Raw genomic sequence first — 21,145 nt, forward strand, 5'->3', positions numbered from 1 at the left:
GAGAGGAAGAGTGCAAAGGGGGTGTGGTGGCATAATTGTCTTCTGGCCCCGACCTGGCTACCGAGGCCACTGCCATCATTTAATTAAACATCTCTCTTTACTTGTTTTACTGTTTGCTTTCTTGTTTCCAAGGGACATGGAGAAGATAATGAAGCAACGACTGTGTAAATGAATTAAGAAGAACATTTAAAAGGTAATAAAACAGAAATGCGCAGACCGCAGGCTCATCCCTGGATACCCTGATCCCTGAAAACCCGTACATATACAGTACGTAGGTGCTTGGCATAACATTTGCAATGCCTTGAATATATTCTGTACTGTACCAACTAAAATACGGGATCCTCGGTAGCCTGATCATCGTCCTACATTCGTCAACCTGCTTACAATTCGATACCTATTACACTCATTCTGTTGCAATGTAACATCCTGATGTCTCGGAGTACGAGGCAGACAACACGAAGGAAGATTTCACAGGTTAAATATCGGACGATAGTATTACTATTAGTAAATAACAGTCTAACGTTAATCCTTTCCAGATAGGCCTAGCCTAGGCCTACTGTAGTGCAGGCTAAGCATACTGACAGACTGTAGCCTAGATGATGTTATCCTATTCTTAGCCGTTTATTTGATCCTAGCCAAGGAGAAGGACTATGACTATCCTAGGTCTAAAATATGAACAGTAACCTTTTACGCGAGGGTTACTTGCCCCAGTGACACTTGACATAGGCCTAGGCTATGGAGTTTGAAAGGAGATGGATGAACAAGCATAACACACACTGGACCAGCATAGTATTAGTGTATGGTAGGACTTAGGGTAAGTTAAATCGTTAGGCCAGGACCAGACCAGTAGTTTTATTATTACAGTTACAGGCCTGTAGTAAGGTAGGTTCCAGACATCGCAAGGATGTATCCTAGCAAATACTTTTTAAACGACTGAGACCAACTAGCCAAAGTATCCCAGATGAAAACCACCTTTGTGTTTACCAATTTTCTTCACACCATTTCTACGACATTCTCTTCCTGCAAGGTGTGTTCATGTCAAACATTTTGTGTTTGGTAAGGATAAATTTGGGCAGCAAAGAATATAGCTCATTCATTGTTATTACAAATTTTCAGACCATTTCTGAAATCTTTAATGTTTTACTGTCCTCTTGTATTCATCAGAGATGTGGATCTTGTCAGGATGACCTTAAAGTGTACCCAGCTGATGATATTGATACAAAAGTACTGAGAAGTGGGAAGAAGATAGACTCAGCACCATCCTCTCAGGAAGCTCCAGAAGTAAAGGATGAAAGTCATTTACAAGACTTGGTGTGTTTCAGTTTTGCTCACTTCCACATATTTTTTTTTATTCATTTTTTTTTTATCCATAGAGGAGATAACCTACAGTAGCAACATGTAAATGAAAAGTGCAAAGCTTTTAGTTTGCAGCCATGTCATCTTTCCTGTAAACTGAGTCAACTGTAAACCATTCCAGAATTCCCTGACATGCTGGGTGCATGTTTCATTCCAGATTAGACATCTGTGCTCCACAATCTTTGAGCTATGAGTATGACAAGTGCAGTATATTGTTCATTCCATTATTCCCCTGTAATGACATCTGTGTTGTGTCTGTTAATTCTAGAAATATATTTGAATACTTGAAAGTGAAACTTAACTTGCAGATGAAGAAATAGTGAGTGTAGTTACTACAATATATATGTACTAAATTGAATAATTGGGTTATTGAATAATTGAATAATCTAGATGTGTGTACTCATTCTGTTAAGAGAGTCACAGTTTCTTAACATGTTCTTCTTGGGTCAAGGGTCAAGAATAAGGAAAGTAAATGCAGGAAAAATAATAGTCTCAACTTTTATTAGAACACACCCCAGGGATATCTGGCCATGGCTTACTCGTAAGACAAAATGAAGAGGAACAGGAATTACAAAGATAACAGAGGATACTCCACTGAACAACTTATTTACATAACAAAAAGAAATATTTACAGCTGTACCTGAGAATTCCTCTTACATTAGGTAATGATGTCATGTATGTAGTAAAAGTACAAAATGTAATATATTGTGTCTTGAGCATTCACTCAAGTTTACAGTCAGCCTCTACACATGCAGTCATAAGTCTCAGCTTTGTTGATTGAGTCAGAAGTGAGTCATCTCTGTTATCATGTAAAACTTACCAATCGTGTATGTAGTTTATCCCTAAACAAATCAGGCTACTATCAGCACTTTGTCCTCCCATTTCTACGACATTCTCTCCCTGCAAGGTGTGTTAAGTCAAAACTGGAATTATTATGTTTTTGGTTGGGATAAGTATGTGCAGCAAAGAAAAGAATTCATCCATTGTTATTACAAATTTTCAGACCATTTCTGGAATCTAAGTGTTTTAGTGTCCTCTTGAATTCATCAGGGATGTGGATCTCGTCAGGATGACATTAAAGTTCACCCAGCTGATGATATTGATACAAAAGTACTGAGAAGTGGAAAGAAGATAGACTCAGCACCATCCTCTCAGGAAGATCCAGAAGTTAAGGATGAAAGTCATTTACAAGACATGGTGTGTTTATGTTTTGCTCACTTCCACAATTTTCTTTCTTAATTCTTTTTCTTATCCTTAGTAGAGGAGACTACTTTGCAACATGTAAATAAAAAGTGCAAAGCTTCCAGTTTGTAGCCATTTCATTGTTCCTGAACTGAGTCAATTGTAAATGCCAGAATTCCCTGAGATGCTGGGTGCATGTTTCATTCCAGATTAGACATCTGTGCTCCACAATCTTCGAGCTATGACGCAGTATGTTGTTGATTCCATTTTTCCCATGTAATGACATCCTGTTGTGTCTGTTAATTCTTAAAATATATTAGAACACTTGAAAGTGAAAGTTAACTTGAAGCTGAAGAAGAATCAGTGTAATTACTACAATATTTATTGTTAATTGAATAATCTAGATCATGTGTCTACTCATTCTGTAAAGAGAGTCACAGTTTCTTAACATGTTCTTATTGGGTCAAGTGTGAGAAACTGGAGTTATCAACTTCCAAGGATGACTTTAGACACAAAATTCATTTTTACAGTTTGTAAATCATTGGAAAAAATGCCGACTGATGTCAGTACAGGTTTTTTTTTTTAATACCACTCTTTTATTTTTTGTGTGAAATGAACCTTGAAACTGCTGATATTCGTTTATTATAGTGACTGGACTAAACATAGTTTAATACAGAGACCATAGGGTCAGTACCTCAGATGCAACACAAAACTCAGTGGGACTTACATGGACTCAAATGACATGTTGATAATATAGGACAAATTTGTCAAGGACAAAATGGTGTTGAATAATACTCTGCCTTATTAAAGTCATCCTTAGAAGTCTGGTTAATATCTCATGGGTAGCTATAAGAGAGTTAAAGCAGCTTACAGAGTGAATTAAGTATCCTGTATTCCATACTAGTACTCGCTATTCCTATCAACAATACAAAATAAATATTGAATGCCGTTGACAAAAAGCCTTAAAAATTGACTTCCCTGTCAAAAAGAAATTACCTGTATTCTCACTGTATGCATTTTCAAATATTTGTCTAGCTCCAGTCGTTGACCTTCATACAGTGTGAGAATGAATCCTGTCTGAAATGGAGGAAAATAGCTCAGGAGGAGGTGGAGCTGTACAACGATAAGAAATGGTTCTGTCGAATGAATAAGAACGATCCTGAACACTGTAGGTTAGTGAATTAGACAACCATCATGTCAATTAAAGTAATCTATTTGTATTTGGTTTGATTTCATAACTAATTTCTCTCCTCCCAACAGATTCATTTAAAGTAACTTGTGAAGTTTTGTCTATAACCTCTGTGAAGTTTTTTTTTGTTATACAAAAGATGGCATTATTAAAGGTGCATGATGACAACAGCTCTCAGATATTGAATCCTATGTGCAGGATGGGCAAGACAAGGTTCATCTACTAGGAAATTATACTAGATATTAAGCTGTTAGCTAAGGGTTTAGCAAAGTACCAGACTACGACTAGAATTAGACAAGTTTGATGCTGTAAAATGAGCTCTTTGTTGGATCAGGTGAAACCTGGAAGGAGTATGATATTAGCCTGCAGAACTGTGTTCTTGATTTGTCAAAATCCAAGAAAGAAAATTTTTGTGCTAGTAATGTTTCTGTAGCTATTTCGGGTTTCCATATATTGTATTTTATTATATGCTTAATCTCAGGAATGCTCCTTGGCCTGAATGTTAAATTTATGGATAATCCATTGTTTTTGAAATTCTTATAACTCTACCAAACATTTTCTTGTAAACTTGATACAAATAACAGAGCACACCATTCGATGACATTTAACATTGTCCTTGACAAATTTGTGATAAACTTTAAACCTAGCATTCTTTCATTTTCCCATTGTTTTCTGTTGTATTTCCCATTGTTTTCTGTTACATTTTCCCATTGTTTTCTGTTACATTTTCCCATTGTTTTCTGTTACATTTTCCCATTGTTTTCTGTTACATTTTGTTTTGTGTTACATTTTCCCATTGTTTTGTGTTAAATTTTGTTTTTTGTTACATTTTCCCATTGTTTTGTGTGACATTTCCCTATTGTTTTCTGTTACATTTTCCCATTGTTTTCTATTACATTTTCCCATTGTTTTCTGTTATATTTCTCATTGTTTTTTGTTACATTTTTCCATTGTTTTCTGTTACATTTTCCCATTGTTTTCTGTTACACTTTCCCATTGTTTTCTGTTACATTTTGTTTTGTGTTACATTTTCCCATTGTTTTCTGTTACATATTCCCATTGTTTTGTGTTACATTTACCCATTGTTTTGTGTTACATTTTCCCATTGTTTTCTGTTACATTTTCCCATTGTTTTCTGTTACATTTCCCATTGTTATCTGTTACATTTTCCCATTGTTTTCTGTTACATTTTCCCATTGTTTTCTGTTACATTTTCCCATTACTTTATGTTGCATCTCAGGAGCTGACCTAATGGGTCTCTGTGTTAGAATTAGCAGTCCAGCTACTTTATTTGATGAACCTCTGTGGTTTAGAAGCACAACTTCAATTGATAGCATTGTCTACAACATGGAAATTGATGTATTGCCTAAAGTGTACCTTTAATCAGTGCAAGGGATCACTTCTTTCTTGGTGTATTCTGTTATTGCAATGATTGGCTGGTTTGATATCTTAATAGACTGTATTTTTGGTTTCTATGTTATCTTTCCCTGTAGACAAGCTAGTTTTTCTCTTTAAAATTCATCAGCATATCTGTCAAATTGATATTGTCTTCTTCTATCAGGTGTGACCAGCCAGAAGAAGATCAATTTGTTCAACTAGCAGAATCATCTGGCTTCAGATACACGTTTAGTACTTTCCAATGTGGTGCACTCGTTTGGGCTAGGATGCCTGGTCATGTACAGTAAGTCCTATACAGACATTTATTTATTACTTAACAATGTGGTGTACTCATTTCAAAAGAATGCTGGACCATGTACCATCAGTCCTATATAGACATTCCGTTAGTACTTAATGGTGTGGTGTACTCATTGGGGTTATGATGCCTGTCCATATTTATTAAGTCCTTCAGTCTATAACACTCAGCTGAGCTTCTTTCTAAGGTTTTTCTGATTTATCAAGAGTTCATAGTTTTCTTTTTCTTGGAACCAAGACTATATTTATTACAGGCATGAGACTCTTCCGCGGATTTCCGATTTTTTTTTTTTCATTTTCGCGTTTTTTCTCGTAGTTCGCGTTTTTTATTTATTTATTTATTTATTTATTTTTTTTGCCGAACATGCTGGACTGTAAAGGGAAGGAACACCGAATTTGACCAGTGGTGGAATCAAGTAGCACAAAGCAAGCAAAAAAGCCTTTTTTTGGTTCAAAAAAGCTGATGGATAAATTATACAAGTAGAAATTCCACACTTTTTTGGCGAGTTGCGTGATGTGATAGATTCCATCTAAAGTCCACCATTTTGCATCTAAGCCCTCCTTACCTGACAAAAAAATTCTAAAGGGGAGGGGGACACCCCTCCCTTAAACCCCTCTCCCAGGACGGCGATCGATAAATTTCAGATTTTTTTTCCCCGGCTCAGTCTCATCCCTGATATTAAGACATGTATGCATGTATATCTTTGAAGCCTAAACATGCAATGGACTGTCATTACTTGCCCTTTCTCATTTGGCTTCCTTCTCGTATGAGTTAGTCACTGATATAACAAGACTTATCTTGTCCCCGATAAATTACCTAACTGCTTCTGTACTCCCAATGAAAATTGTCTATCTCTTTGTTTATTTAGATGGCCAGCTATAATCAGTCTTGACCCAGACTCCAAAGACTTCTTTTGGAAAGAAGGAATCACAGAATTTTATCACGTTGAATTTCTGGGGAAGCGACGTACACACCAGTGGGTTTCACCACTATATGTAGATCCCTATGGCAATGGAAGGATGCCAGAATTTCCTCAAGATACTAAGATGAAAGTGAGCTACCATGTTATTCCATCTTCTTCATGGTATATGGAAGGATTGTTTTCCCTAAGGTCACAAAATAAATTTTAAAAAAAATATTGTCATAGTGCAGAGTTTGATAAGTTTGCATGTTGTCTCCAAGACAACCTGCTCATTCTTCTATCATTGGATGCTAACCTAGTGTATTTTTGAGGCATATATATATACTAAGTCACAAATAATGACCAGCTACTTTTAATGCAGATTTTAACATCAGGAAAGTCACCAGACTAAACCTTAATTAACTGAAATAAAATATTCAGTATTTTGAAAGAAAAGCCTTAAATAGACTTTACACACAAAAATTTCAACTAATATTGCTCCAACTTTTAGTTTCAGAAATTTGTGTTTCTTTCACAGCAAGTCTGCCTGTGAAAAAAAAATCAAGAAAAATCTATAAAAAAATGTACATGATGTACATATCAGTATCATCAAAAGTGAACTTATGTTATAGGTATCTTTTCAATATTCCAATATATTCATGATTGCATTTTATCATGAAAACAGGATATTGTAGAAATAAGAAATAAAAGAAATATGAAAAAGTACATAAAGTGGATGTTAATTGTATTTATTGTTTTAACCTCACAGTCTGTTTCTTGATTCCAAAAACAGAACAAAAAAGGCAAGAAGAAAGTTCATACCAGAGCTGGAAGTCTCTTGAGGAAGAAATCTTACCAAAAGAGTTTTGATGTTGCTGTCACGGAAGCTGAAAGTTTTAGAAAGCTAACAAATGAGATGAGACTGCAAAAGTGTGTTTACATTCCTAAAAACATGAGTTTGGAAGCAAAGAAAAAAGAAGCTAAACCGTTACAAAAGGATGAATTTAACCAGACTAAATTAGATACAGGTAAGGCTGTGGTATGGTACTTGTAGGTATTATTGAGTTCTGTTGTTTGTAGTTGTTGCATGCTGCATGAAGAACAAAATCAATCTGGTTCCAGAATTAGTCCCACTCTCTTCCAGGCCCATCTCTTTTGCCCCCACCCCCCTTCCCACCCCATTTTGACACTCCCTGGATCCCAAAAAAATTAATATTATCAATGTACTGGATAAGGGATACTTTTGACTTTGTTCATCTCATATCCTTTACGTAGAGTGCACATCACTTTTACAAACTCTATTCAGATAATTGTGACGGTTGTAAACAAATGAGAACATTCACTCTACATACATTCTCTAGACATGTTGAATATCATGATTGTTTATGCAGTTATAGCTTGCAGAAAGACCTTTTTAACATTGTAAATAACCATGTTAAGTCTCTATAAGATGAAATAAATGGGATTCTTGATTTTTTTAAAATTCCAACGGTGAAAATTTAATTAATAATGTCAGAAAATGTAACCTGTGATTTCCTGTAATCTGTAGAACCCGTGTACTAGTAATAATCGAATCAGTATTAGTTCCTAATTGTTTTCTCTTTTCCTCCCAGGGGAGAATCTTTGGAAACAAATGTTGCTAATGTACTTTGGTTAAATCTTCTCTCCCATTGCAGGACAAAAGCAAGCACGACGAAATAGGAAGTGTAATGAACTCACTCTGAAGAGACTGGAGAATGGACATGAGGTAGAATCAAAGCTGACATCTATGAGACACAGGAAACACACAGCCAAACAGGTGATTTGTTAGTCACTGATTACCTATAGATAGACTAGCCGTGGATATTGAACATGAAACGTGACCAGATATATTAAGATACAGAATTGGTAGCAGCAAAACAACATGATAATTGACTAACACACTAACCTGCAAGAGTGGGAAAAGTATTATTTTTTATGTTCTTTGTTGTGTGGAAAGGTTTAGTTTACTCTTGATAGCTTACTATATGTGCATGGCTCTGATGGTTACCTCAGTTCACTTGTTACCTCACTATGTGTTCATGGCTTTGCTTGGTAGCTTACTATGTGTTCATGGCTTTGATTGGTTACCTACTCTTGATAGCTTAATATATGTGCATGGCTCTGATGGTTACCTCAGTTTGCTTGTTACTTCACTATGTGTTCATAGCTTTGCTTGGTAGCTTACTATGTGTCCATGGCTTTGATTAGTAACCTATATATGTTATTTACATCCACAGAAAAGTGCACCTAAACAAACAAAAGAACCAAAGTGTCGTAAAAAGCTGTTTAAATCAAAGAAAGATCACTGTAATCTGTCTCAGGTAATTATATTTTCATCCTCTTCCTTCATATCTACATTTGTTCAATCTCAAGTGATTTGAGTGTCAAATATGCACTGAACTACATTGTACAGACAGAAAATCAACATGGAACAAGGGAGTAGGAGGGGTGGGGGGGGGGGAACACAACCCTCAGCCCTCCATGACCACCAATTGCTGATGAATTACCATCTGTATGGGCATGTAGCATTAGAATTTCCTCCTGAATTAAGACCTTTTGAGAAAAAATATTGGGTTCATGAATTCTCCTTTTCCCATACTGATCAATTCTTACATAAGTTTAAGGTTTACTTGTAAGTGGAGAAGGTATTTCCAGCACTAGTGGCTGTAGGGTGTATACCTTTTGAAAACAGCAATCAGTAACTGTCTTTTTTTCCCCCGGTGATTTGCCAATTTGACTGAGTGATCTGTTTTTTTTTTCACAGGTGCTCTTACAAGAGGAGAGGTTATTTAACGGTGCCTGGGCTCATTTTATGAAGAGTAGAGAATTAGTATTTGATCGCAAGTTATCCTTCAATGGTTCGTCGCTAAGTGCCTTCCGTCTCTTCATGAGTGTACAAGAAAGAGGAGGCTACAAGGAGGTAAACAGAAAAGTCTTTCAAAGTTTGATTGTCTTTTTATGGATGAAAACAGACAACAGATCTAGACTATTTGATAGGAACATCTAGCAACAGTTTTCAAAGCCTTCAGAATCAAAACATAATGGTCTTGAACTGGGTACAAAATGAGGTCAATAATGTGCTACAGTCTGCAGAAATGTTTGGTGGGTTGAGGGACATTTGCAGATGATTGGTAGTTTATGTACATTTTGCAGATCTTTCATTCATATTGAGCATCGTTTCTGTGGTGTGGGTCTTGAATCAGACCTAGGTCATGATCCTACGAGTAAAGTGTTTCCAACAAGGGAACAAGAGATGGGTTCCAGTAGAATTTAGTTGAAAACACTCACAAAATAGCAACACTGCAGATGCTAAAATAAAGCTATGAGAGTCATTTTATTTGCATGTGTAGGAGCAGAATAATTCTATCCATGAATACCTTCAAAGTACCTTAGGATTACAGCTTGTCTAATGGTTAATTCAAATCAGCTCCCTGAAGAGTTTGCAAGAAAATGTCCCGGCAGATTGATTTAATATCTGTCATCCTTTATATTGCGCCTCACTTTTTATTTTGGTTCATCATACCCTGAGGTCTTCCATTTCCTTTGAGCCCATTCAAGTTTTCATGTTACGTCAGACGGCCATTTAGCTATCTCACATTGTACTTTGTAGCAAACATACAGGACTTAAGTATGTCTGTGTCACGCTGTAGGATAGCCACATATCTGCTCTCCATCTGTCCAGCCGACTGCAACAAAAAGAAATGCTTTAACTCTGTTGTTTTTGTTCTCAACCTTACAACTGGTTGGAGAAACTACCAAAGTTTCTTGTTCAAAGAAGTTTACATGTAAACCATGACTGGCTTAATAATGTTGATGTGATACTCAAATAATGTGATGGTGTTTCTGCTAAGATTTATGTTATTTGACTAAATTTCAAAATGAAATACTTCCAGATTGCACACGCTATGCAATAGATCATGTTAATGTTAAGGGTTTGTGCTATCCTTGATCCATCATCCCAAAAGCCTTATTAAATCACATTAATTGATCACCATACTCCCTTTATGCAGGAAAATAAGCTGCCTACAAATGTAATGTCACTTTTTGTCCACCAAACTTGCACTGTGAACGTCATTATTTTAAGAAAAAAACAAATAAATAAATCATTGTTTAAACCTTGTTGGGCAAAAAGGTTCTTTGTATTACATTAAAATATTAATATTTCACTAATTAGGAGGTTAATTGATAGCATGTGAATCTACTGGTTAGATTGCTGGATATCTTGTTACATGTTAATGGTCAGAATGGTCAAACTGACCACCAAAAGTGAAGTACAGCTTGAAAAAGAGACAAGTAGTGTTAATATCCTTGCAGCTGAACTGGGTGTTGAGGTGAAACAAAAGGGCAGTATGGGGGCAGGAAAAGAAGCAGGTTTAGGGTGAGGGTTAGCTCTCCAGTTATAATTCTTCCAATTATATAACTTTGACATTATCCAACAGATGACCTCTCCTGATTGGGAGGCAATTACCTCAGAGTTAAGTAAGAAGTCATCAGCTGACAAATGCCAAGCATCCCTCTTGAAGAAACTTTACAAAAGGTAACAATTAATTGTAAAATTTGTTTGTCTTACCAGGCAATTAGCAAATATGAAATGGACACAGCCAAACATTAAACCTTTGTGGGCAGTAATGGAGACATGACATGCAAACAAGATAGCCATTTTGCTTTAAGCTGTGGACTTAGCAGCCTGGGTCTCATGTTGAAGGAAGGTGGTGGATTAAATGTTGTGATATTGTACCTCATTATTTTTAGAGATGCCTTTGCAGGGAAGAATTTTACCATCAAACAAAATTAAGATCTCTTGAAAAGTGATACAAAGGCTTGTCATTAAACATTAGAAAGAATATGTTTGTAAAGTTTGACCCTAGGACAAATCTGGATCCTGTAATCAATAACTTATACTTTCTTGTAGGAAAAATATCATGCTTGCCTTTAATTCTTAAACAAGGTGTTTTTATTTTTTATATTGTCAGAAACCTTTTGCCTTACGAAAAACACCTGTTACCAGATAAACAAGATGATGAGAAAAATGTAAAAGAATTTCCTCCGTCACAGGGTGAAGCAATGACAAATGTTACACAAAGTGAAACAATACCTCCATCAACAGTGGAATGTAGGTATCCATTACCAGGCATGAATATGCAACAGATGGTGGCGCCATTCATGAAAGGTAACACTGGTTGTGTTACTTCCGCTTACACAGTTCCATACTCCATGAACGACACTTCTGTCCCTCAAGTGAACAAAGCTTTCAAGCAAGTATCAGCCCCGCCTGCCAGCTGCTCTTCAGGCTCGTCAAGCTTAAGTTATTATGGTGGCGGCAGTGGGACAAATTGTGGCCCATACCTGGCGAATTGGAGAACAGCAGTTCCTATGAATGATGCAAGCAAAACCTTGGTGGTTAAAGAGGCTGAAAGAAAAGTTGAAGATTTAAGGAATAACAATTTAAACTATAGGCAAGATACCTTTAAAGTACCTCACCCTCAGCAGACTGTAATAAACAGCGGTTACAGTCCAAGGACATGTACTAGCTTTAGTAATTATGGTGGCAGCAGTGGGATGATCTCGTCTGTCACTCACACAGACCAGTGGAGGGCTATTTCTGCTCCTCCTAGCAATGGTAGAGACGTACTGAGAAGGCCACAATTTAACGAACCAAGATCACAGACAGGTAAGTGCTTGTTAACTTTAACGAGGAATAGCAATACTTTTCCTTATTTTCAGAACTATAATAGATCCGATTGCTTGTTTATGAATGGTATTCAGTAGTTTAAGTAGTGACTGCATCGGTAAGTAATAGCAATAATTATGAATTTGTATAGCGCTTTTATCCAGTTGGAAACTGCTCAAAAGTGCTGTAGGAGCAAGGCACACAGTAAAGACATAACAGTTATTAAGACATGAGTTTACAAAGCTGGGATACACATAGGAACGACTTGAGTCTCTTCTGAAAAGTTGACAAATCCTGGATTGCTTATAAATGCATTCCACTATTCCAGAGCTGTGAACCTGCTCTTGCAAAGCAGCAGTCTCCATAAGTGGAAGTGTGTACAGTAGTTACAAATAGCATGTGTTGTGTGCTTGATCTAAGTACCCTACTTGGCCTGTATTCCTGAAGGAGTTCCTGTAGGTAGATTGGCGCTGAACCATTCATATAAACTAGATTAAATAAAAAGATAAATTCACTTCTGGCTATCTTAGCCGTTTCTCAAGTTTGGACTTCTAGTGTAGTTTAATAGTGGGATGTATTGTGAATATTGTGATATTCCTATGTTGCAGACAATTCAGCAATGTCTCTATGACTTTAACAGGATATTCTGTTGGCAGACAAGCTAATGCTGATCTTAAAAGAGACAAACGTTCCACACTGTTAGTTGAAAACACCCCTTGGTAATCATATATCCCTAATTAGAGATATTATTAATTCAATACAGGATCCAGGATGTGTATCACAGTAGGTGGTCTATGATATCACCTTGGTAGATATTTTTCAAATAGTTTGCTCTCTATCTTGAATTTCATGTTGATTTATCATGTTGATTTGAACTTGCATGCATTAGGAAAGCTGTCAATGTTCTCAGTAGTTAGAATTTCATTATTAAAAATACAACAATTTATACAAATATTTTTACCTTTTTGGATAAATGATAAATTACTGTATAAATTTGAAAAATATTTTCAGCTCAATTGTCTTGATGACATCATTAACTCTACCGTTTGCTATTGTTGATGTATTCACAAAATATCACAAAATTTGCAATACTTATATCAATCAAACAGTACAAATGCAATGGGGCAAGCTTTTAAAAATAGCTGGGCTGCAGAACAAGGATATTAAAAAGCAGATGCAAATAGCTGTCCCAGTCAAGTCATGCCAGGCTGTTTATATTTACTTAAAACATTTCTTCTTGATAATATTGAAATGCCTTTCATACTGTTTGCTGTTATTATATTGATAGTTGTTCGTTTTTGTTTTACAGGTTGGACTCGACCAACCTCATCAGAGTTTGATAAAGACATGCTTGAAATTGACAACATTATCCAAGCTTTAGATAAGCCTCAACAGTTTGACACTTCCATTCAGTGTAAGTTCTCAGGAATTGGCCAGAACCTCAATGCTTGTTTTAACTTCCCTTGGTATAGGACACTTAACCACTGGTAGGAGGTTTGTCACTCTGGACTGTAGCTTCCACACTTAGCTGCTAGAAATATTCATATTTCTATTTTCTTGTATTAATAAGATTAGGTTTAAGGTCAGATGTGTTTAAATAATGTCTGGTATGATAATTGATGGATGATTGATTTCATCCATGGTGCTGTTAGTACTTTATATTTGTGTCAGTTATGAATCTCTGTATGAATGTTTAACAGAATAGGACATTAATACATTCTCACATTGGACTAAGCTGTTTTCCATGGATATCTCTGATGGATGACAGCTTATCTCTCTAGACATTTGTACCATCAATCTACCCCAAACTTGCCTCATTCTGTTGAAGCCTAAAGTCTGCCAAACCCATCAATGTCCTTCTCGTCCTCTTCCCTGGAGAATAATGTCATTTAAGGATATTTAGTGATAGCACTGCTCTCTCTCTCTTTAGCAGTCACTTCTTAATGGTGGTTAAATTCAACACCGATGAAAAAGAAATCTTTTGTAATGTAATATTTTGAGATGATGCATCCCTGTAGCTTTTTAGAGTGGTATGTGATACTTTAGAACAACACTGCTATGAGTGGAGAAAGGGTAAACTGCCTCCACACCCCACCTCACCCTCAGTTAAGTAAGTACATATATATAAAAAAATGGGTAAATATAAACCATTGTTTTTAGTTCTCTGTTGGAGGTGAATCTTTTAAAGAAAGGGTAAACCACCTCCATCCCTCTCCTACCCCCTCCCCCTCCCCCTCCCCTGCCAACACAATAATACATACCCCAAACAAAAAGGTAAAATATCAAAATTTCTTTTTAATTCTCATTTAAAGGTCAACCTTTCAAACCAGCAGAAGTTAAGCATCCCACACTTGATTTCTTCTCAATGCGATATGACGCACATGACCCCATGAAGAGAGGTCAACACAAGAAGGTACGTTAGCTTTATAGTTTGTAAGAATGTATAAACTTGAAAAGTGTGTTCTTGTAACGTTTGATATCTAGAGCAGATTCCATAGTCACTGGGCGAGATGTCCTGAAGGGCACTGCCCCATAGCTGTTATTGATTGACCTTTTGAATATTCATAATGGGTCACATGAAAAGTAATGCTAATCAAGACTAGGCAGATCATTGAATATGCAAACTCAGGGTCAAACGTAAGACTTGGCTGAGTCTGAAGAACATTTCTCAGATCATGTAGGAGTTTGATAAGACAACTTCATTAGACATATTTTTAGACCATTAAATGTATTTTAAAACCAAGATGCCCATCATGGTGCGTAGAGTAGTCTTATTCTTTCTCAATCTATCAGATAAATCAATCAGCAAGACTCTAACATGAAAGTTTGATATTGTTCACAATAGCCACCCTCTACTTTGATTTCTTTCCTTCATTCAGGCGAGTTATATGGACGATGCACAATGCGTTCCTGACACGGTGGTACAAGGGCATCAGTACACCCATAGAGAGAGGGTAGTATCGCCCCTAGCATACCCCTACCCTAGAAGTCTTGCCAGTTCTCATCACTTAGGTGTACCTGTCTGCTCAGGGGGCCCTGATCGCTTAGATGAACGTGCTCGATTAGATCAGCTGGCACGAGAGACTTCCAGGCTGGATGATGAACTACGAATGGAATTTTCAGAGTTGTAAAGCTGAGCATTATATTGCTTTTCTTGTTAACATAAAACAAATACTTTCACCTTTTAGTAACAGAATATTGAATGTCACTTGTTTAAATTGATTAACATCTTCTTTTGTTTGCAAGTATAAAAAAGTAAAGGATTTCTACTTTGCAAGGTGCTTTAGAGATTTGTGGCATTATGGTTGTTGTTAGGTGTATAGTTCACCAGTTGACAAGCTTTCAAGGTCAGATGCTATTAGCAGTTACTTTCACATATATTACACATGGTCAGACTATTAATACCAATACCTTAGCTTTATTAAATCTTGGCGGTGGTATATTTCTTTACCTCAGCTTAAAGCAATCACACTTTACTAGGTAGTTAGCACCCAGTAAAGTATGTGTTAGTTCACAAATCACATAAAATGTCATTTCAATGTCCAGTATATGTTTATGTCTTGAGTCACCATTTAACAACTTTCCACACCTCGAAAATGTGTTATTAGGATTAGCTGGTGTATAATAGTGTTGTAATTATAACTCACTTTTTTTCAGACAAACTGATGAATATTCATGTGCATTTAATCAGACTTCATCTCTGGGTGGGGGTGGAGGGTGGGGGTGGGGTGATGGAGATGGTGGTTTAGAGGGCGGCGATGATGAAGCAAAGTTTGTTAACTGGATGATACAAATTAGTCAAGATGAGGACTATATTGGTGCAACCTTGTTTACAACTGGTGTACTTTTACAGTTGCATCCAGTGTTATTCATTACTTCACTATGTTTCTCATCACACATTTGTTTTATGTATAACATTGTCTGTGACCTTAATGTTCCAAGTGTAAATCGTAATTGTCTCCAAAGGGTTAAATTTCATCTGATTTATCAGTTAACTGAAAGTAAAATGAATCAAATGGCTCCATCACAAGCACACCATTTCTTTCTAACACAAATTGCCTTTGCAATCACAAAGCTAGCTGTTGATTTTATCTTGCTGCTTTGAGCTAAAAATAAAACAACTGCAAGCAAATTAATTTAAAATTCCTTTTGTAGACACTCTTTGTTTGCTTTGGAAAATGATTGCTTTAGAAAATGATTTGCTTTCAGTGGAATGAATAGAGCCTACACTGCTCAAAAGGTTTATGGAGTAGATATTAGACTCATAAACAACTATCAGGAATTTGTTTAAGAAACAAAGGAAACTAACAGAAATGAATTCTTAAAATGGCAGTTGTAACAAAACTTTATATTAATACATATGAAGGTTGAAACAATAGAATAATGACTTGTAAATATTAATTCAGGACTTACAAAACTTGCCAATATTTTAAATGTGTCTAGGACTTTTCCCCTTCCTTGCATATCTGTTGAGTGGACAATCCATGATTAATTCTCATAAATAGAATGGATTAAATTTTAAGTAGGACATAATCTCGGGATGACCTCATTATATATATCAATGACTAATAATAGTCTGATTCAGAGGTTGATGTCCAATGACATTGCAGTTTTGCTGTATCCAGTGTAATATCTAAAGCTAACGGTGGAAAATTTTCGTGGGAAAAACTTAAAGAGCGTTTTAAAATGCAGAAACAGGATTTAACATTAAGGAGCTGTATAAATGAGGAAACCAAACTGAACATTAGTATCATTAAGTTATGCATGTTTCTAATAACTGGAAGCTTGGTTTATTATTTATGATGTTAATATACTTAATGTTTTTGAGTTTTGTGTTTAAAGTAGAATGGAAACAATTCAGTATGATCTTATTGATTTTACATCACAATGTATCTCAATATTGGGGTTTACTTTCAGTTTAGGAGTAATTCTTTTAAATTTAATATATGTATTCCTCAAGTTTAACGACTCTGCTTAATGTATGGGGAGTATGTGTTGCTATCGAATATTTTGGAGAAATTGTGTGATTATTATGAGAATATAAAATACGTCTGCAGTTTTAAACTGATGGAAGTCAATTTCAGAGCAATGTTGAGAAAAATCTGCCTGATACTTGTGATGTATGCAACCTGCTTATTTTCAATGTCCTTCTCTTATAAAAAGTAAGCAATGGTTTACCTAGTGATACTTGAGATTTGCAAGGCCTATAGGTGCTCAAATAGGAGTGGGCTGTACATGGCCTCCGTCTAAAACTAAATATTGAATTAACTAATAACAACAAATTCATTTAAAATAGTAGATATTTAGAAACTATTTATTCAAGATTAAATATTTATTTTATTTGTAGTTTCACCTCACAGTATTAGTTCTTGTTATCATAAGATATAGTGTATTATAGTCGAGGGGTGTCTGGTGTACAGGCAGCTTTTTAAAATCCAAACATTCAAATTTGATCTTTGGATGATGTATAAGTTGGGTAAAATCAAAGATGCAACCTGTGAGTCGATGAGCTGTGGTTACTGAAGTGAATGTTTGGTATGAAGGGTATTTTCAAGGCACTGGAAGGTCTGATCATTACTAGTGAATGTGTTGTCAGTTGGACAAAAGGTTGTGGTCATTTAGAAGGGGACAGGGGGACACACAGAATATGTGTTTACTTTGTAAATTGTTGTGAGTAATATGAAGTGTATCTCCATGGCCCTGGAAATTTGTGGTCATTTATTGGAAGGAGAGGTTCTTGTAGTGAAATGTGTGGCTATGTAGATATAATCTATGGTCATGGGACATGTGTTATGTGGGGTTCAGTGAGGTTGAGGTAAAGTGTGTGGCTATATAGATATAACCTCTGGTCAGGGGTCATGTGTTATGTGGGGTTCAGTGGTGTCAAGATTGTATTCAATACAGCTGTCAATGATGCTAACGGTATGTCAATCTGATGTGAAGTTGTTTTTGGCCAAACGATAGGTGTGTTCCTTAAGGTGAACGGTGTCGTCCCTGTGGCACACGATGAATGATTGTTGATGAGGTGCCAGGGTTTTGTAGTGCAAGTAATCTGAATGGAGAGCCATATTAGATAGGAATGATTAAGACAGAGTTACTCTCAACAATTAAAATGTAGTAAACTGCTAATATTTAGATTTATTTATATCCTATAGCAATGATTGGTCATTATGTGACGTTTCCATATTACATGTTAGTGACTTTCATATATGTTCAGACTTTTCTCTTCCAGATATGACAAATTTTCAAACTTTGATTTAAGCTACTAAAAATTCTAAATAAGGAAAAAAGGTAAAAAAAGATTACAGCTGCTAGTCATTGTTGAATTTTCCACAGAGTGGCTAAAAATTGTCGGTTTTATTGATTACTTTTTCTGTTAATGAGTCTAATTAAGTTACTGTGTATATCTTTTACTGTGGTAGGCTGATGATGTGGCATGTGTTTGAACAAGAAGCCAGTCCACAAACATGAACACACACACACACAAGAAAATATCTTTGAAAGTAGGTGTTGGTCAAGTCATCAAATTATTTCCACTGGTTGATTAAAATATTGTTGATTTAGTTTTAATTAGTCCACTTTATGCAGGCTTGTAATATTTTGTATATTTATATCCACTATAAACACTGTGTTGCAATTATGTTGTCACATGTACTGTTGAAGTTTTGAAATTGATTTATGGAATGGTGATTATTGTTATGGTTGCTTCAAAAGCTAAATGGTTGTTGTTATCGATATTTTATTTTATTGCTTGAAAAGCAGGAGTATTATTGCCAAACTTGCTAATAATGGTGCGTGGTTAACTTGAAATGATTTTCATGTGTAATAATTAACTAGTGTACAGCATAATAAAATTAGAATACAGATGGTTGACTTAAGATATGTATATTCATAACCAGTTGGTGCTATGTCAAAGGTCACGATGGAAAAGAGCAGGCGGTCTTTCATTGGTTGGTTTATTTGTTTATGAAGAGGGATTTAACAAAATGAGTATCAATAAATGTTTCACCGCAAAATTCTTCTAATATGTGTCTTTTCATTTAACGTTACCAAATGTTGGCCACCAAAGGAGAGGAGCAGGCTGCAGTTGTCCCAACCTCCCCCAAAAATTATTAGAAAAAATTAATTATGGACCATGGACATTTTGGATAAAATGAAAGACATGTAGGCTGATATTTCCATCATGCTGAATATGCCTCAGATGCACTTTTTGGACATCTAAATTTTTTTAACTTGGGGAAGACCCCACACCACCCTTAAAGGCATTGAAGACTCGCCTTGTTATCTTTAGCTAGACCTGAGATGTCCATCGCTGTATTGTTTGTACACTATGCTGTGGGTATTGACCGCAGCTGAATGTACTGACTGTACACTAGTGTCTAATTGTGTGTGTCTATTTTCTGAGTTCGATGGTGGTGTCTAACACTTCTGTTACACCTCATTCGAAACTAGGTCAGATTACCAGCATTGGACGTTTCTTTTTGCGCGAGTCTTCACACCCTTTAATGGGATTTGGCTTCAACAACCCTAGAGCTGTACCCCTCCTTTAAACAATCATCACTACTGGCCCTTCCATAAAGGGTTAGTCCCCTACGTAAACCAGTCAGGGGAATGTTTGGATTCGCCCTCTACAGTCCACCCCCCCCCCCATACACACCTTTGAGATCCAGTACACACCACTGCCTATCCCAAGGGTAAGGAGAAAATGCCCCCTGTAGTTAGCTCTACCCAGCCGTTGGACGTACTGTAAAGTAAACTCGTACCTGACTGTCCTTAATTAAGAGACAATTAATTTGGTATATGTCCATCATTTCCTTCTAATGAGTCATACTGCTCCTCTTTTTTGTTTTCCCTCTTGTCAACTCATTTCCCAAGCGACAAGCTCGTCTAGGTTTGCGAGTCTTCTGTGGTATAATAATGGCGCCATATTTGCAGGTCAGTCTTTCCTAGCTCGAACGTTATTCCCACGTTGTCATATACCACTTTGCTTGACATATTCTGCAATATGGTAACTTCCGGTTTCAGGCCACGGCTTAAATTAAGACGTCTATTTCGATACAACTTGGTTTGTTGTTTTTGTGTAATCTTATCTTCTCTGTTGTTCTATATTATCCATATTGCTGGGGATTTGTACGAATTCCTTATTTCTTGAAAGTTAAATTACAAACGATACGTTTACAGCTGGCGTTCCATTTATTAAAATTCCGTCCCTTTTTATGATGTTGAATTCACTGTTTCTATGAGACAGCCCCCTTCCCCTCCATTCCCCGCTGGAAGCTCCTTAAATTTCAGGACACTCTGTGAAGCATGTTCTCTCCGTCCCGAGTGCGAAAATAAGTTGGAACTCATGTCGTTTACTTTTTAGGCCTATATTTAAAATCATTGTGCTGACCCTATTGGGAGAACATTTCACACTCTCCCCCACCCCCACCCCCTTGGTTTCGGGTCGTTTAAGATGCTTTCAGAGAAAGCTTTGTTTCGTCTTTTAATCACGGTGAATTTTTGATGGAATGTCAGGGTTGGAGAGTGGCGTTGGTGGGGCGATGGAAATGATCAGATCAGAGTTTATTGGCGACTTCACTTGGCTTCTTTCTTTTGCTCGTCTACCATAGTCCTCTGTACTCTCTCTGTGTCCTCTCTGCGCCCTCTCTGCGCCCTCTCTTCACCCTCTCTGTACCTTCTCTGCGCCCTTTCTGCACCCTGTCTCCTTCTGTTGGCTCACATGTTAGCAAACATAATCTTACATCATTATAATTGACCGATGCAGTCAGACTTTAACATCAGGTACATTATAATTGACCAATGCAGTCAGACGTTAACATCAGGTACATTATAATTGACCAATGCAGTCATGATACTTTAACATCAGGTACGTTATGTGTTAGTCAGTTTGTGTGTGAAAGACAAGATAAAGAGATGAGCAATTTCAGGAAATGATTGTTTCCTTTGCGTCCCTCTACTCTATCCATGAGAACGTGACCATTACTAGGGTACAAAAATAACAAGTACACGACAACCTCGTAAATACTCTTCTTATTATTTTATGTTTCCTCACACCGATTGTACGTGGAACAGAGCGGGATATGCCAGACACAGTGACCACTGGGAAGGATTGCCAAAACTGGCTCATAG

At 36.5% G+C, this 21,145-nt stretch overlaps 1 protein-coding gene across 1 annotated transcript; it reads left to right on the plus strand.

Moving 5' to 3' along the window:
• The first annotated feature begins 286 nt into the window (after positions 1-286).
• LOC139958624 (uncharacterized) lies at positions 287-19,029 on the plus strand. The gene is made up of 15 exons (XM_071955834.1): positions 287-474; positions 1,165-1,311; positions 2,407-2,553; positions 3,574-3,710; positions 5,289-5,408; positions 6,289-6,472; positions 7,115-7,349; positions 7,998-8,119; positions 8,580-8,663; positions 9,107-9,262; positions 10,782-10,879; positions 11,316-12,013; positions 13,323-13,427; positions 14,326-14,426; positions 14,893-19,029. Exons 1-15 carry the CDS (start codon positions 430-432, stop codon positions 15,142-15,144), a joined length of 2,631 nt encoding a protein of 876 aa, XP_071811935.1. The 5' UTR covers positions 287-429; the 3' UTR covers positions 15,145-19,029.
• The last annotated feature ends 2,116 nt before the right edge of the window (positions 19,030-21,145 follow it).

The sequence above is a fragment of the Apostichopus japonicus genome, chromosome 18 (assembly GCF_037975245.1).
Source record: "Apostichopus japonicus isolate 1M-3 chromosome 18, ASM3797524v1, whole genome shotgun sequence".
NCBI classification, from domain to species: Eukaryota; Metazoa; Echinodermata; class Holothuroidea; order Aspidochirotida; family Stichopodidae; genus Apostichopus; species Apostichopus japonicus.

What these genes read in the sequence shown, in the direction of transcription:
- LOC139958624 (XM_071955834.1), top strand. Translation starts at nt 430, where the DNA reads ATGTCTCGGAGTACGAGGCAGACAACACGAAGGAAGATTTCACAG. An exon ending in AAAGTCATTTACAAGACTTG is followed by an intron (nt 1,312 to 2,406) that starts GTGTGTTTCAGT and finishes TGAATTCATCAG; the next exon opens with GGATGTGGATCTCGTCAGGA. An exon ending in AACGATCCTGAACACTGTAG is followed by an intron (nt 3,711 to 5,288) that starts GTTAGTGAATTA and finishes TTCTTCTATCAG; the next exon opens with GTGTGACCAGCCAGAAGAAG.